Raw genomic sequence first — 14,688 nt, 5'->3', positions numbered from 1 at the left:
ATCCCCAACATTCTGTGATTCTGTGAACAGCAGATATAGAAGAAAGCCTACAAGCACTGGGAGGGGAATGGTGCCAAGTTTACACAGATATGAAGACAATTTTACACGCCAGCAGTATCCAAACCACAACTAGGGAATATTCATTGTTTAATATTTCACCATTTTCTTTCATTGTTTTCCACAAAATGAAAATTGAGCGTTCAGAGAAAAACTGAGGTAATTGTTTAGCCTTATGCTCAGCCTTTCAATACAGAGTCCTGGCAGGTACAAATGTGTATTAATTGGGGAAATTAAAAGGTAATGCCAGGGCTCCTTGTACTTCAGAATTGTTGTGTTCTTTGAAACGTGGCTGGAAATGATGTTCCCAGTGCCTTGAATACAGCACAAATCATGCCAGTCCCCTCCCTTATACAGCAGCCCAGAGGGAGGTTGGCAATTCCCCAATTGCCTGTTAAACCCAGAGATATATTTTGAGAACTACACCTCCTTTTCCTTGCTAAGCTACAGGAATCTAGATGTCTGCATCTCTGGCAGTTTAAGGCTGCTCTTTAGGAATGCCAGGACTTCCTCTCAGATCCCAGAAAAATCCTCTCTTCCCCAGCAGTTCGGATCTAAGCTGTGTACCCAGACCAGCCTGGAGGCCAGCTCAGCACACAGGAGGGATTCCCTGGGCTCAATACCCTTCTGGAGTAGAAAGGGAAGAAAAGGAGGAAGGTCATACCTCATATTAATAGCTTTTCCCCTGTCAGAACACCCATGCTAGATGTGCTACTTTGCAATTAAAACAGGCCAACAGAACATCTTAATTAAACATTTTATTTAAACCAATACAAGCACCATGCTTAGCAAAAAACAAAAAAGAGATTTGGTTTAAAGTAAACATGCAACGTGAACTAGCAGAGACTACACAGCAGATGGAAGTTGTACTGGTTACTGAGATTTTCATGGAATTGCCAAATTCTCAAAACTGGTTGGGAACCTCTCACACCTTTTTTGCCACCCACAGCCACTGGTGCCAACCCCAACACGTCACAGGACACCAGTCACACCGAGTCTGGATCACGTAACAAAAGCAAGAGTTTCACTGCGTCCCTTCTCACGTCCCATCACGTCTCCATTTCCGTCACTAGATGGATATATCAAAAAAAAAATTGAAAATACATGGCATGACATTTCTTTGTTGAGCACACTAAAGCGAGGAACTGAACTCCCTTGCTTTTGCATATTGGATTCAGACCTCTGTTACCAGTTGAACATTGTTTCTGGATTAGCTATTTTAAAGATACAAAAATGGAATCCTGGTACAAATACCTAAGATGCTCCTTTGGAGAAGTTAAAAGGTGTCGACACCCACATTATTGCCTCTTTTGATAGATCAAAACAGCATCTGTGATACTAGAAAGACACTTAAACCATCAAATACCAGCATTTACTTTTGTTTTTTGTTAAAAATATTCAAACACTACAAGTCCACTTTATGGGCTGACATGCAAACTCATGCTTGCCATCAATTATTAGAATTACAAGAGCTGTATCTCAGCCATCTATTCAGTATTTAAAGCAAACCAGATTAATGGTGGCAGAAGTCTCCCATTATGAGAGACCTTTAACTCCAAGCCAAAGATTTTATGGCCAACCTACTAACTCCTGAAAAATAGGAGCTCACAATGGAATATGCTGACTCTCAGACCTTTAGCTACAAAGGCTCCTATAGGTGACATCAGTTAATTTATGTTGTCCTTTAATTTGAACCCTCTTTAGAGATCTGAAAATTCAAGACAAATGTATGATTACAGATGGGCAACTCGCTAGCAAAGCACAGTCAGAACATACTGGCCTTCTGAACATGGACATGTCTGCCTCCCACTGATCTTAAGAAGGCAGCAGTACAGAAAATACAGTTCTAAAGATAAGGTGGGAAAAGTATGTTATGAAAACAAGTATTATTTGTGCAGGAAAGATTTTTGACATAATTAATGTCTTTGTTTAACCAAGTATTAGCACTAGCTGTATCTCAAGAGTCTAGGACAGTAAGCAGCAGACAGTTGTGTCAAAACACTGCATGAAAAGCAAGGAAACCACAAACAAGCCTTAGAACAGCAAACATCCTCTGCACATTTATTCTCCAAGTACCTGCAGCTGCTTCCTCACTTCCACAGCTCAGAGAGGGGAAGGAGGTACAGCTACCAAGCAAGGCTGTTGGAAGAATAATACTGGTGGGATGTGCTTTCTCTAAGACTTGAGGGGCAGCGCCCAAGGCAGGAAGTCCTTAAGTGAAGGCAACAAGACCATCCGAAAGTGGAAAGAACTCAGACTGAAGATACAGCCTATTTTCTTGGCAGAAGGTGGAATGATGCAGAGATGAAGAATCACATTCAATCATTTGACTGCAGCAGCTCCTCCCTTCTCCTCCAGAGAGAGGCAGGCCCCTTTTAGGGTTATTTTTGTCAAGACCTGTGCAAGCAGCAGTTGGATGCTGGCAGCCCACCAGTGTACAAAGTACAATGACAAAGATTATTCATCCAGTTTTCCCCACTGCAAATCAAGCTGAACTTCAGAAGTGGCAGCTTCCCTCTGACCCACGCTGTACTTTGACACACCTTACCCTGAGCACAATGCCAACAAAACAAGATCCTCGCTGTTTCAAGACTGACACTATTCTTTAAGCCAAAGTCTTTTTTTTATACAGTGTTTGTCACAAAAGACATTGTTTTTTATTGATCTGTAGTACAGAATGATCAAGCAACAGTTTCATAATCAACTTTTTTTTTTTTTGTCCAGGGAAATGAAATTGTTTTTCCAGTTCACTGCATTAACACAGAAATTAAATTTTTATTACAAGCATTTATTTCCTGCACTGAAAGATCAATTTAATTGGATCATTCTAACATGTATTTTGAAAAGCTCATCTCAAGTCAGATTTGTATACCAATAAATGAGCAGTAACATCAAACTAAGAAGAGATTTACCAACACTGAGGACCTTTGCAAATGAATTCCTTGTGATCTTAAGAGGAATTAGTGTTTTAACACTAACACAACATATGTTTAAAAATGAAAAAAAAAAATAAACCTTCTTTCAGCAAAGGTTTCACAGCATGAAATACTGGCCTCCAAATTTAACACTGCATTCCTTCTCACCAAACAGATTTGTTAGGGCAGCTGTATTTTAAGGTATGTTATCAACAGGAAGCTGCTCTTACGCAGATACTTACTCAGTAGCACAACAAACACTCATGAGAAAGATAGTGAGATACTGTCACATGAGTACTCCTTTTGCCACTGCATGGGCTGAACATATCAGACAACTATTCTATTCAATATAAAAACAGACCTGTAAAAAGACTGGTCATTTATAAAAGTTAAATACTATTTTCACATTAGAATATTTGCTGTTTCAAAGAGATGAACCGTAAGGAAATTAAAATGAAATTATCACTTATGCAAAAGCTTTACCTGGAATGTAATTTTGACCAACAAGCAGTTAAGAAAGTTAAGAGACTGTAACCAAAGTACTCAAAAACTATGTGTGACCAACTATTATAACAAAAGAGATATAAATCATTTATTAGCCTGAAAAGCTTTAACCTCCTGACTCCTACAAATGGAGCAGATGACTGGAATGTCAAAGAAAATGAGGTTAGCTTTTTGTTGTTGTTGTTGTTGTTGTTAAAAGAGATGTCAACTGCAACACTAGGCACTAGGAAAAAATGTTACTTGGATTCTTTAACAAAGTTTTTTATACCAAATTTGTAATAAGTGGCAGTGTAAAATTCTCAAGTCATTTTAAAGCTAACAAATTAAAGGCACACAGTATTAACAGGTGTTCATATAACAGGAAATGAGGAAAGAGGTAAACTTCTTAACAGTGTAGTAAGTTATATATGCAAGACACCTGTAGGAGAGTAACCAGAGTGGTAATTCAGCCCTTAGTTATCATCTAGTTCCTGTAAGACTAAACATCAGCATGAGAACTGGACAGTCAAAGCTTTGCCCTGAAATTTCATAAGATTGACTCAGTCAACTGAGGAATTACTGGAATGACAAAAAAATTAGTTCCAAGAATTTGAGAAAGTTCACGTGGACTCAAAGGAAAGATAAATGAATGGATTTGCCTGTACAATGATTTTTGTCTTTTGAATATTAAATGCTTCCAGGGAGTAGTTTTCAAAACTGAGAAGACATTAAGTCAAAAAGTCTGAGAAGTAAGTGACAGTACACAATTTCTGCATATAAATGGCTAGTATACGTCATGAGGAGGCATTTGTAGCTCAGAAAAAGTTAGCGTCAGCTTCCAAATTATGTTTGTAGATAGTTATAAATCCAGAACTGAACTATTTGAGTTACAGGAGCATTAGTCACAAGAGTGCAAAAGGAGTCCCTGCAGAGGAGTATTCCCTTTTTAACAGGTACAAATAAGGAAACATCTGCAAAGATTTGTTACTTCAAGGAGACAGACCTGCTATTCTTTGCACAAACTTTGCACAAGAGAGATATTGCAGGAGACAGATGTAAATACAGTGCATTTTTTTAGATGTAAGTATTCATGTCTGGTTCCAGTATTATCAGGATGGTACATAAATACTTATTACAGAGGTTTTCTTAATGGAAGAAGCCCAGTTTCTCACGCAGCCATTCTTCAGTTAGGTCTTCTGTATTTCTTATTTCAAATACCTAAACAAAATGGCATTGAGTAAATCCTTAAGCTGATGGTACTTGAAAGGGATAAGCATACAAGGCAATCAACACCTTTCCACACAAGTTGTTGGAGCCCTAATAAACCAATAACCAACCCAGAGTTTTCAAATGCTTTCTTGAAAGGATGGGTTAATATTCTAAAGTAACATCAGTGGAAAATACACCAGACTAAGTGGTAAGGAATATTACTAATGAACAAGAATTCCTTAATTCCTGTTTCTAGACTTCATTATTCTTCTTTAAGAATATGTGAGAACAGCACATGTACATTTTAAAGTTACTCTGAAATGGCACCATCTCATACGCTGTATCTCAGCAAGAAGATTGTCTATTTGAAAATTACAAGTTAATTTAACCTCTGGGCTGAATTAAGCCCAAAGTTCAAGAAGTTTTGTCAGCACAAGGCACAGTTACTCCTTCTTTGAACTGAAATAAATCCAGAGTATCTAGTAGCATTTTTTTCTCTATAAGAAAATTCTGGGACACCACAATAGAACACTTGCCAAAAAAAAAACCCAAAAAAAAAAAAAAAAACCACCCAAAAAACAAATAACCCAAAACCAAAAAAAAACAAAAAACCAAAAAACACCAACCCAAAGCTTTGCAGAAGTCTTAAACAAACCTTTAACACAGCCTTGAAACAGAAAACAAGGCCAAAGATACCAATGTAACTGGGGTTTTTTTGTTTGTTTTCTTTAATACCCTTGAAGAGAGGGGCTAAGTTAATTCTGTCTTGCTTACTGAAGCCTTTGAGATGCCCACAAATGGATCATCTTTGCAGAAGTAAAGTAAGTAAATTTTACAAAGCCACAGGCTTTCAGAAGCATTCTTCTAGGCAATGAAAACAAGAAAACTATTTTAACTGGAGACTCCTGTTACTATTCTGCCAACACTGAAAATAAAGCTAATGTCAGCACTAGATCAGTTCTCTGCCCTTCTAATGGTATGGGGTACACAGCTGCAAAACACACGCTCGAGCCAACAGAATGGAGGAGATTTTGTAAGACTACAAAACAGGCTTCTCGATAAACCTGCTGTTTGGAATGAACTTCCCATTTAGCCCTGTCCTCAGCCATTTTGCCATTTTAATCTTCTTCAGGAAACAATTCAAGTTTTGTATCTTTTCTTCCTCATTTCCCATCTCTCTGGAGTGGGCTCTGGACACTGCTCTTTGTAGTTAGACAGTGATCTGCTACTGTTAAATAATACTGGGGTTTTTTTGTTTTGTTTTGTTTTTTTCCTTTTTTTTAAGTAAAAGATAGGGGAAGAACCCAAAATTCAGTTAGAAGAACAGATCAGCTTAACAGAAGCCAAGCTAATATGCAAGTCACTGAAAAAATAAGAGGACTCAGTTGAGTCACATGCAGAAATCACACGAGGAGGAAGTCAAAGCATGAGCTACAGTGAGTGGCAAAAATAAAGCATGTTTGAAAAGCAAGTAAGCAGCTCAAACTGGAGCCAGGCTATCTCCTCCAGTCTGAGAAGGAAGATGATCATAGAATCATAGAATGGTTTGGGTTGGAAGGGACCTCAAAGCTCATCCAGTTCCAACCCCCCTGCCAGCAGCAGGGACACCTTCCACTAGACCAGGTTGCTCAAAGCCTCATCCAACCTGGCCTTCAACACTTCCAGGGAGGAGCAGCCACAGCTTCTCTGGGCAACCTGGGACACTGTCTCACCACCCTCACAGGAAAGAATTTCTTCCTAATATCTAATCTAAATCTCCCCTCTTTCAGTTTAAACCCATTTCCCCTTGCTTTGTCATTAACTGCCCTTATGAAAAGTCCCTCCCCAGCTTTCTTGTAGGCCTAGGCTTTCATTCAAAAGCCTTTCAGACAGAATTTCTCCCCCTTGACAGGTGATAGTAACTCCAATACAGCCAGTCCCCAGGCTTTCACCTTCTTCTCATCAGCTCTTCCTTCTCACTCACTGAAAACTGCCTTCCTCCTCAAAGAATTCTCTTCTATCAAATATGCTGGAGTTCTGGGGCCTCTAAGATGCAATTTCAACAGACCTAAATAAAGATTTTGTGGGGCTGTACTGATTGCTTCCCCCTTCTCATCTTCTGCTTCCCTCCTATTTACTCCTGTCAACTTGACATCTAATTTAAAACAGAGAGGTCCTTTCTTAAAAGGTGCAGCTAGAAAAGATGGAAGCTCACAGTTCTCTTACTGGCCCAATATACATTTTTAGTGGGATGTTAAAGTACTTGGTCAGGATAAGGAAGATCAAGAGGGAACAGTGCTGTAGGGTGAAGGCATTTCACATTGTTTTAAAACCTGAGGTGACTACTGACTCAATTTACCTTTACTGGTTGAAACCAAAAATTTCAAGAAATCTAAGGGCCAATTAAGCAGATTTCAAAGATCTCCAAAATAACTATTAGGTGGTGGGTTGTTTTGTTTTGTTTTTTTTAATATATATGCACCTAGGCCCAGTGAATGCAGTGACTGCTTCTGGTCTCAGTACTGGAAGAAGCAAACACAAGTAGATTTAGAATTGCTCAGCACTTGGCATGTGTTGCTTGTTCTGAAGGCTGTGTTCTGCAAGCATACAACCCCATAAACTGTGCAGCAGAACTAGCCTGCATCACACCATACTGAGACTTCAGTCTATTCTTCCCATCAATAAATTCATTCCCCAAAGGAAGGATGTCCATCCTACCAACAGATATTTTAGTTTTAGAGAACACTGTTCTTCCTGTACCCTAAAACTCTAGAAATCTCCACATATATCCCTCTCTTCAGTCTTGCTAAGACAGAATCTGTTCACTGTAATGACAAAGTCTCACAACACCCTTCTTGCCATAGGTGCAAGCAAGACACAAACAGCTTCTGTAACCTGCGTTTAAGGGGGAGACAGTAATTTCAACCAGTCAGTTATACCTTAGTGAGTTCAGCTGTCTGTACAAGCTTATTCTTGCTTCCAGCATACATCATCTGCTGTTCAGGCTTACATCCTGTAGTTGTGTGGAAACAAAAAAAAGAGGTCTTGGTTAGTTATTTTGACTGCAACACTTCAAAAATAAGATTTTATTTTTTTTAAAGGAATCCAAACTGAAAGCTGAAATCTCCACTCAGAAAAGTGACCTATTTCTTTATAGACATTATCATCCTTGATCTTACTTTCATATCTAGTACTTGAAAAGCACTTCCAGAAATAATAGTTGTGCAGGTTGAATTGGTGGTCTCCACATGCACCTGTATTTCTGCTTAGAGCTAACATCAAATACTGCAGCAGCCAAACTTGAATCACAGCAGCCAACAAAGCACCTCCCACCACTACAGCAGTGTGCTAATTACACTACATTCAATTCTTTGCCCTCTTGCTAGTTCTGGAAGATTCCCATGTCTTTGCTAGTTACACTTATACAGATCTTTATAGCATATGCCTTTGAGTCTGAAGTCAAACTGAAAACAAATCAAGTCTGTTTCAATTTGTTGTTCTTTCTCCTAATCTTTCTCCAAATCTCTCAGCTGAACTGGTAGCTCAAAACGAGTCCCTCCCCAGCCCCAAACACAGAGCAGCGTCAGTCACAGCTGAAGTTAAACTGCTGTTTGGAGTCCCTGCTCATGGTTCATTGTTTCTGACTCCAGGGTCAGTTTAACCACTAACTTGTGTGCAGAAAATTTTTTGAAACAGAAAACCTCGAGAAAAAAAGGCTTTTATTTAGAAGTTTCTAGATATGAGTGTGCTTTTAAGTCTTGCCACCCATAAAGAGCACTGTCTAAGCTCTCTGTTCCTACGAAGAACTACAAGTCTGCCTGCTTTGCTATTTCAAGGTCTCCCAGGAAGTTTCTTACTGCTGTTCTACCTCACAATATATCCATCCTTCTGAAGAGAAGTAACACCCAGAACATTCATACAAAGATGCTCAAGTAACTAGAGAAGAATATGCTCACTAGTTGCCAAACTCTTTTACCTACTTAGTTATTCTAGTTCCAAGTAATGAAGGGTAAAACAATGCAATCAGTTTATCTTCTTCTAGAGGATAACAAGGATAATCCTGTAATACCAGCAAGCCACCCTATTACAATTCAGAACACAGATGGAAGCTACAGGAGCAATTCAGATCTGTAGGTCCAAATCAAGTCACAGGTTATTCAGCTTCTATTGAAATCACACAGCTCCCTGCACAGGTATGTTTATGTTGAGGGTTGCTGTGACACAAGCAGAGGAAGCTACTGCTCTATATAAACTTGGGACAACCTAAGATTACAGTTTCTTTCTCCTTTAACACAGTCTGTTCACCCAACCCTTCACACCTGCCCAGATCTGGCTTATGGAACCCTCTTTTTCTCCTATTCACCCATAGTTGTGACAGCCCTGTAGACCTTCACATCACAGCAATGTTTGGAGGCATCCTCTGTCACTGCCCATTTTGTATAAGCCTCCTGGAAAACCCTCCTCTGTAATCCCATCCTAACCCTTTTAGAGAGACCTGTTCCTTTCATGGGTAGACATGGTTTCCCATGCCCTTCTGAGAAGTAGAGGAATTTCTTCCCATCCCAGTCACTAACACCCAAGATAGACAGAGGTGAACAGAAAACCTCAGGAACAGAGGTGGTATCTTCCAGCCCTTTCCTCACTCATTTCCTGAGCCTTGTCTTGTCATATTTTGAGGATTCCCCAAGATTTGAGGAGAGGGTGACAGGAAACACATATGAGGTTAAACCTACATGAATAGATGCAGAGTGCTCCAGGCTCCTTTCCTTTACAGGAAGGTGTTGCTGCACACAGCACTGAGAACACAGACACAGCTTTTGGCCAGCTATGCAGGAAACTAACACTTCTGTTCAATCTTCAGAAATGGAAAAGAAAGAATCTCTTCTATGGTACATCTGAAATGCTCTCAATGTGAACCCCAGAGGCAGTGAAATCCTCCAGCAACTAGGGAGATCCAGGCAGATTGAAGTGTTTACACTTTTCATGAGCTGATGGTGAGGATGGAGCTAATACACTAAATTCCCCTCCACCAAAGAAGGTCTCCAGATAATTCCATAGCTTTATAGAGCCTTGCTTCCAGCAGTGGCATAAGCAAATCCAGGTTTAAGCATGTGAACCACTATTCAAGCATTAAGCACCCATTTTATCTTCTATATGAAAGCACATTCCCAGATTTACAGCACGCAGTAGCTACCATTGACAATGATCACTCACCAACCGGGCTGGAGAAGATAAAGCACAAAGGGTAAGAAACTCGTCCATCATCATGCTGATACTTGTAACTATACACAATAAATGTTTTTTCTGAAGTTAAAGAAACTAAGAAATCCATGATTTTATTAGGATATAATCCTCAGTTATCAGAGGTTGATGTAGGCACAAAAAAAGCTTTGCATTCTAGAAGGTGCTTTAAATGTGTTAAATAGTCTCACTGTTCTGTTTTCACTTCCATATTTGACTTGCAGAACTTACCTCACCTGTCTTTCCCAACCTCTACCACAGCTGGGTGCCTGGGCTGTCTCAGAGAGCTAAAAAAATCACCCTTTCATTGCAAATATTCCTCTCCTAGCTTTGTAAAAAGACTTCCCACACCCACCAACGTGTTTGTGGCTTAATGAAAGTCAAATTCTTTCTTTGCAGACTAAGCACTGCATTGTTTCAGGTGTTTTGCTGAATCTGAAGTCAAGTTTTCACTAGGGCTCCTGCTTTACAGCCTCCTACTGCACTATGGTCATGAAAGGAAAGATTCAGAATGGCATATGGAATAGTGCCAGACAGCTTTTAAGGATAATGGAAGCAGACATTTTCTTCACTTATAACTTAAGTATCCCTCTTATTTGAATAATTTACTTGCCCCTCTCTCTCTTTTCTTTTTTTAAACATAGGAATTCTTCCCTGTATCACATGCCTACAGCACTCCCAAAAATCAATAACTGCAGAAAAATAGCGAGGGCCCCACGCTGAGAAAGTACCAAAAACAGATCCTAAGTTACACAGGCACTTTTCTGTATTTAGAAAAATACAAAACTGGTACATTTCACTCACTTCTTTACATTAACAGCAGCATGGCTTCACTTTACTTCCCCAAACATTATATAGTCTAAAAGGAAATATATCTCAGGAAAGGCTTAAACCTGTCACACTGTTCAGTGCATCACGAGAACTGATCTCTAGGTTATCTGACAAATAAAAGTATCAGTAAAGTCACACTACAGACAAGTATTGGCCTAAAAAGGTGAAGTCCAACTCTGAACATTTTGAACAGCTTCCAGGAGTGAGTAAGACCACATGGCAGCAGCACGAGAAGGATATCGAGGTTGTCTCTCAGGCAGCTCATCTTTTAGCTCATCAGGAGAAATACCCTGGTAACATTAAACACAAGCAATATTTGAACAAATGATCTCGCACCTGAAGGTCTATTGTGAAGGCTAAAGCAGAATAATGGAACAGCAAAACAGCTCTAAGTTCGATGCACATCCACAGTGGAACCGATAACCATCTCTTGCACAAATGACTAGAGCACTTGAGGAAAACCTGTGTGCTAATAGATTCCGATGACTAAACCCAGAATTAATGTTAGCATGAATAATCATCCCTATTTTAGGCAGAATAACTTTGGAAAACATCTTTGGCTCTAGTTGGATATGCTGGCAGCTACTGTGCTTTTCTAGCTCTAGTGCTAAACAGAAGTAAACAAGCACACACCAAAAAGTGTCTGTTAAAATCAGCTACAAATAAAATTATCAGTAAAATTTTTTTGAAAAATTCAGTATTTCTTCCTTGAGCAAGTAAAAAAAGAGTCCCCATTCTATTTAAATGTTACATTAACTTCGACATTCCAGGGAATAAGAGCTAGGGTTTATGCTCAAATCCCTGAGAAGGATTTAATTTTGTCCTATGTACCATTAAGAAACACTACACACTGGGCTGACCTTATTATGCCACCTATCAAATTTAGAGTCTGCAGAGGATTAGCAATCCCAGCTTCTAATTGATGGCAGATCAGCTCAGAGTCACATATGCAAATCTACATGGAAACACAGCAGAAATCTCTTCAAAAAGCCAGCAGGTGCCAAAGATGCTTTTTACATAGCTGTGTCCTAACAGCTTTAAAATAACTTCTTTTTTTTTTTTTGTGCAATTAATTAGTCAACTCAATTGCTTCTGCATAATTCCACTATTAATAGGGCTGTGCTTTACATGCAGAGTGACCATGCATTTAAATAAGCTCATGACCCAAATTAGATTAAGAGTTTGATAACAATTTGAAACTAAGGCAGTACCTTAGAGACAACAATACATTGCAGGCTGAAGATACTCTTATTTACAATTCATTTAACAAACCTCATGCTCCTCATCCAGTACCACCAACTGCTTATCCTTGTCGATTTTCACTATAAATCAAAATAAAACACAGATCAATGTTTTTTCAATCAATTTATACAACACATGCATGAAGCTTTTTAACATTCCCCCACAATTATAATCCTTGTGCTTCCATTTTGCTTCTTCAGCCTAACCCAAGACTTCACAAAATCACTGAAATGGAGAAGTGCACAGTCTAAGTGCTGCTCGTTGCAAAACAGTCTTCTCAAATTTCAGAGACAGAAATGTCAAACTCCATCACTTAAAGGCTACAAAATGTACAAACTCAAAGTGAACGAGCCTTGACATTTTTTACTATCATTTTACAACTAGTGGTAGACTCTAAGCTGCAATTAAGTATAAATACTAAGAGCAGATGCAGTCTTGTATCATAAGAACAGTGTTGTTTCACTGTTAAAATTACAGGTGGAATTGGAAGGACTGAATTTCATGAAAGAAACAGTCTCTTGGCTCACATTTACCTGTTAAGGCAGCTGCATTACATGGGAAGGAAAAGAGGAAAGAGGATTTTCTGCAAGACCTTGCAGTTTTTGTCAGACATGTTTTTAACTTACTTATAATGGCAGCATTGTTGGTTTCCTTACGAAACCGGAATTTTCTCAATTTCTCCACCAGGTCTTCAGCAACATCACAAACCACCAGAGATTCACTCTACAAAAGGGAAATGGCAGAGGGGAGGGAAAGATAAATCTTTCTAGTAAACCAAAAAAACCCCCATGTCACGCATACATGCACATAAACCCGACTAAAGTGGAACTGCAGGCAGCTTGTCCAGAGTTTCACAACATCCACATAAACTGGAAAAATCATGGATGAAAGCAGGTTTTTAAAACACAAACCCAGAACACTTAGCTATCTGTCTGACTATCCCTCCTCAAAGCCACACAGTTAACCAGAAATGTTTTATGAGCTATTCCTGAAGTGAGACTATTCTCAGAGCTCTTAGAAGTAAACAAATTTTACAGTTCATTTGCCAAGACATGTCCTGAAATAAGGAAGCCCCTTAGAGTGGCAGTAAACTGGTTAAAGGAATATAAGCTTTCCCAACAATAGGACCTACTATTAGTGTTTCAGAAGAACACAGACAGCCATCAAGGGTCACTGTTTATTTTTACCAACACAAATATTAACCAAACTTTTGAGATTTGCATGCACAGAGAGCCTTTAAGGCATTTTAATCCCTACGTGCTTATATGTCACCAACTCAAATTGTTCAGAAGAAATGTCCAGATAACACATTAGTCATCGCACTGAAGATGGGGAAGGAAATGATTATTTCACAGGTTAGCTTCCATTACATCTGCAATTTTTAAACTGTAAAAAGCCAACCACTGCCATTTCCTGGACAACATTTTATACACACAATCTCTATCTCCACAGTTATACAAGCCAGCAAGATGAAGAAAAGTTACTTAAGTTCTCCAGTTTATTCGTATTATTGTATTTGTAAATTCCTAAGGCATCAAAGCTTTTGTGCCAAAACAACTGTCTTTCAAGACTTCTTAAAAAAAAAGATTGATCAAATAAGAAAAATAGTTGCAAAATTACCTATTGCAACCACTAATAAAGAGCTATTTCACTGAGACAAATCACTGCTTACAACTCAGAAGACAGGTACTCTTTAAACTCTTGAGTTCTATCTCCTCATGTTCAATATTCGCTTGTTTTTGAGATTTTCCTCAAAAAGCAGAGCAAGTCTCTCTCCTTCCTCACTTCCAAAACCACCTTGCAAATATCCCACGTTTGTTGTTGCTCCTAAAAAGACTTCCACCTTGATCAAATTCTGGCACAAAGTCTTGTGCTCCTGCTTCCTTTTAACAGCTGCAGAGGAAATCAGGCCCTGCTGCAACAGGACAGGTCAGGCACTGTGTGCGCAGCCGTCATTATTTAGCTTGTTTCCTCTAAACTTTAAAGATTGTTCTTGGCTCCCTCTGATCCACAAATGTTAATACTCACTCACACTATTTCAGGAGGTTTCAACTTAACAAACAAACAAACAACAACCAAAAAAACCACCAGCAGAATTCAGTGCTGCATTTTAAATCTGAAGTTATATTCTGTATCAAATGCTTTTTTGCTGAAGGAAGCATTTCTCCCAGTCCTCTAGGCTCAGCTTGGGATAAGAGTCCAAAGCAGTTTCCTGCCATCGTCCAGCAGACACTGCAGGGTAAGCAGAGCTCTTGCTTATACCTGTGCAGCCACACAAATAGAAATCCTTAAAAAAGGAGGTGGAAGGCTGTGCCTGCAAAACACGAGTGGCATCAGATTCAGATCATCATGGCTTTAAACTGGAAGAGGGGAGATGGAGATGAGATGTGAGGAAGGAATTCTTTGGTGTGAGGGTGGTGAGAGAGTGTCCCAGGCTGGCCAGAGAAGCTGTGGCTGCTCCTCCCTGGAAGTGTTGAAGGCCAGGCTGGATGAGGCTGTGAGCAACCTGGTCTAGTGGAAGGTGTCCCTGCTGCTGGCAGGGGGGTTGGAACTGGATGAGCTTTAAGGTCCCTTCCCACCCAAACCATTCGATGACTGTGTGATCTATGGGGGCTAAGCCGGCTCACCAGGACTTGGTTTGACAAACACTAAAGCAAGTCACGTCCAGAGGCGGGAGCGCTGCACAGACCGCGGGCACAGGGCGGGAGCTGCTGTGGGGTGACCTCAGCCG

At 39.6% G+C, this 14,688-nt stretch overlaps 1 protein-coding gene across 1 annotated transcript; it reads right to left on the bottom strand.

The window, feature by feature from the left end:
• Positions 1–2,695: 2,695 nt before the first annotated feature.
• GMFB (glia maturation factor beta) lies at positions 2,696–12,680 on the bottom strand (the record flags this gene model as incomplete). The annotated part of the gene is made up of 6 exons (XM_010166852.2): positions 2,696–4,673; positions 7,583–7,656; positions 9,858–9,940; positions 10,956–11,005; positions 11,988–12,037; positions 12,584–12,680. Coding segments are annotated over 6 exons (426 nt in total), but the record flags the coding sequence as incomplete, so codon positions are not given.
• Between the last annotated feature and the right edge of the window lie 2,008 nt (positions 12,681–14,688).

The sequence above is a fragment of the Antrostomus carolinensis genome, unplaced genomic scaffold (assembly GCF_000700745.2).
Source record: "Antrostomus carolinensis isolate BGI_N321 unplaced genomic scaffold, ASM70074v2 Scaffold40610, whole genome shotgun sequence".
NCBI lineage: Eukaryota > Metazoa > Chordata > Aves > Caprimulgiformes > Caprimulgidae > Antrostomus > Antrostomus carolinensis.
The sequence above is the reverse complement of the archived record's forward strand: the minus strand, read 5'-3'. Positions and strand labels throughout refer to the sequence as shown.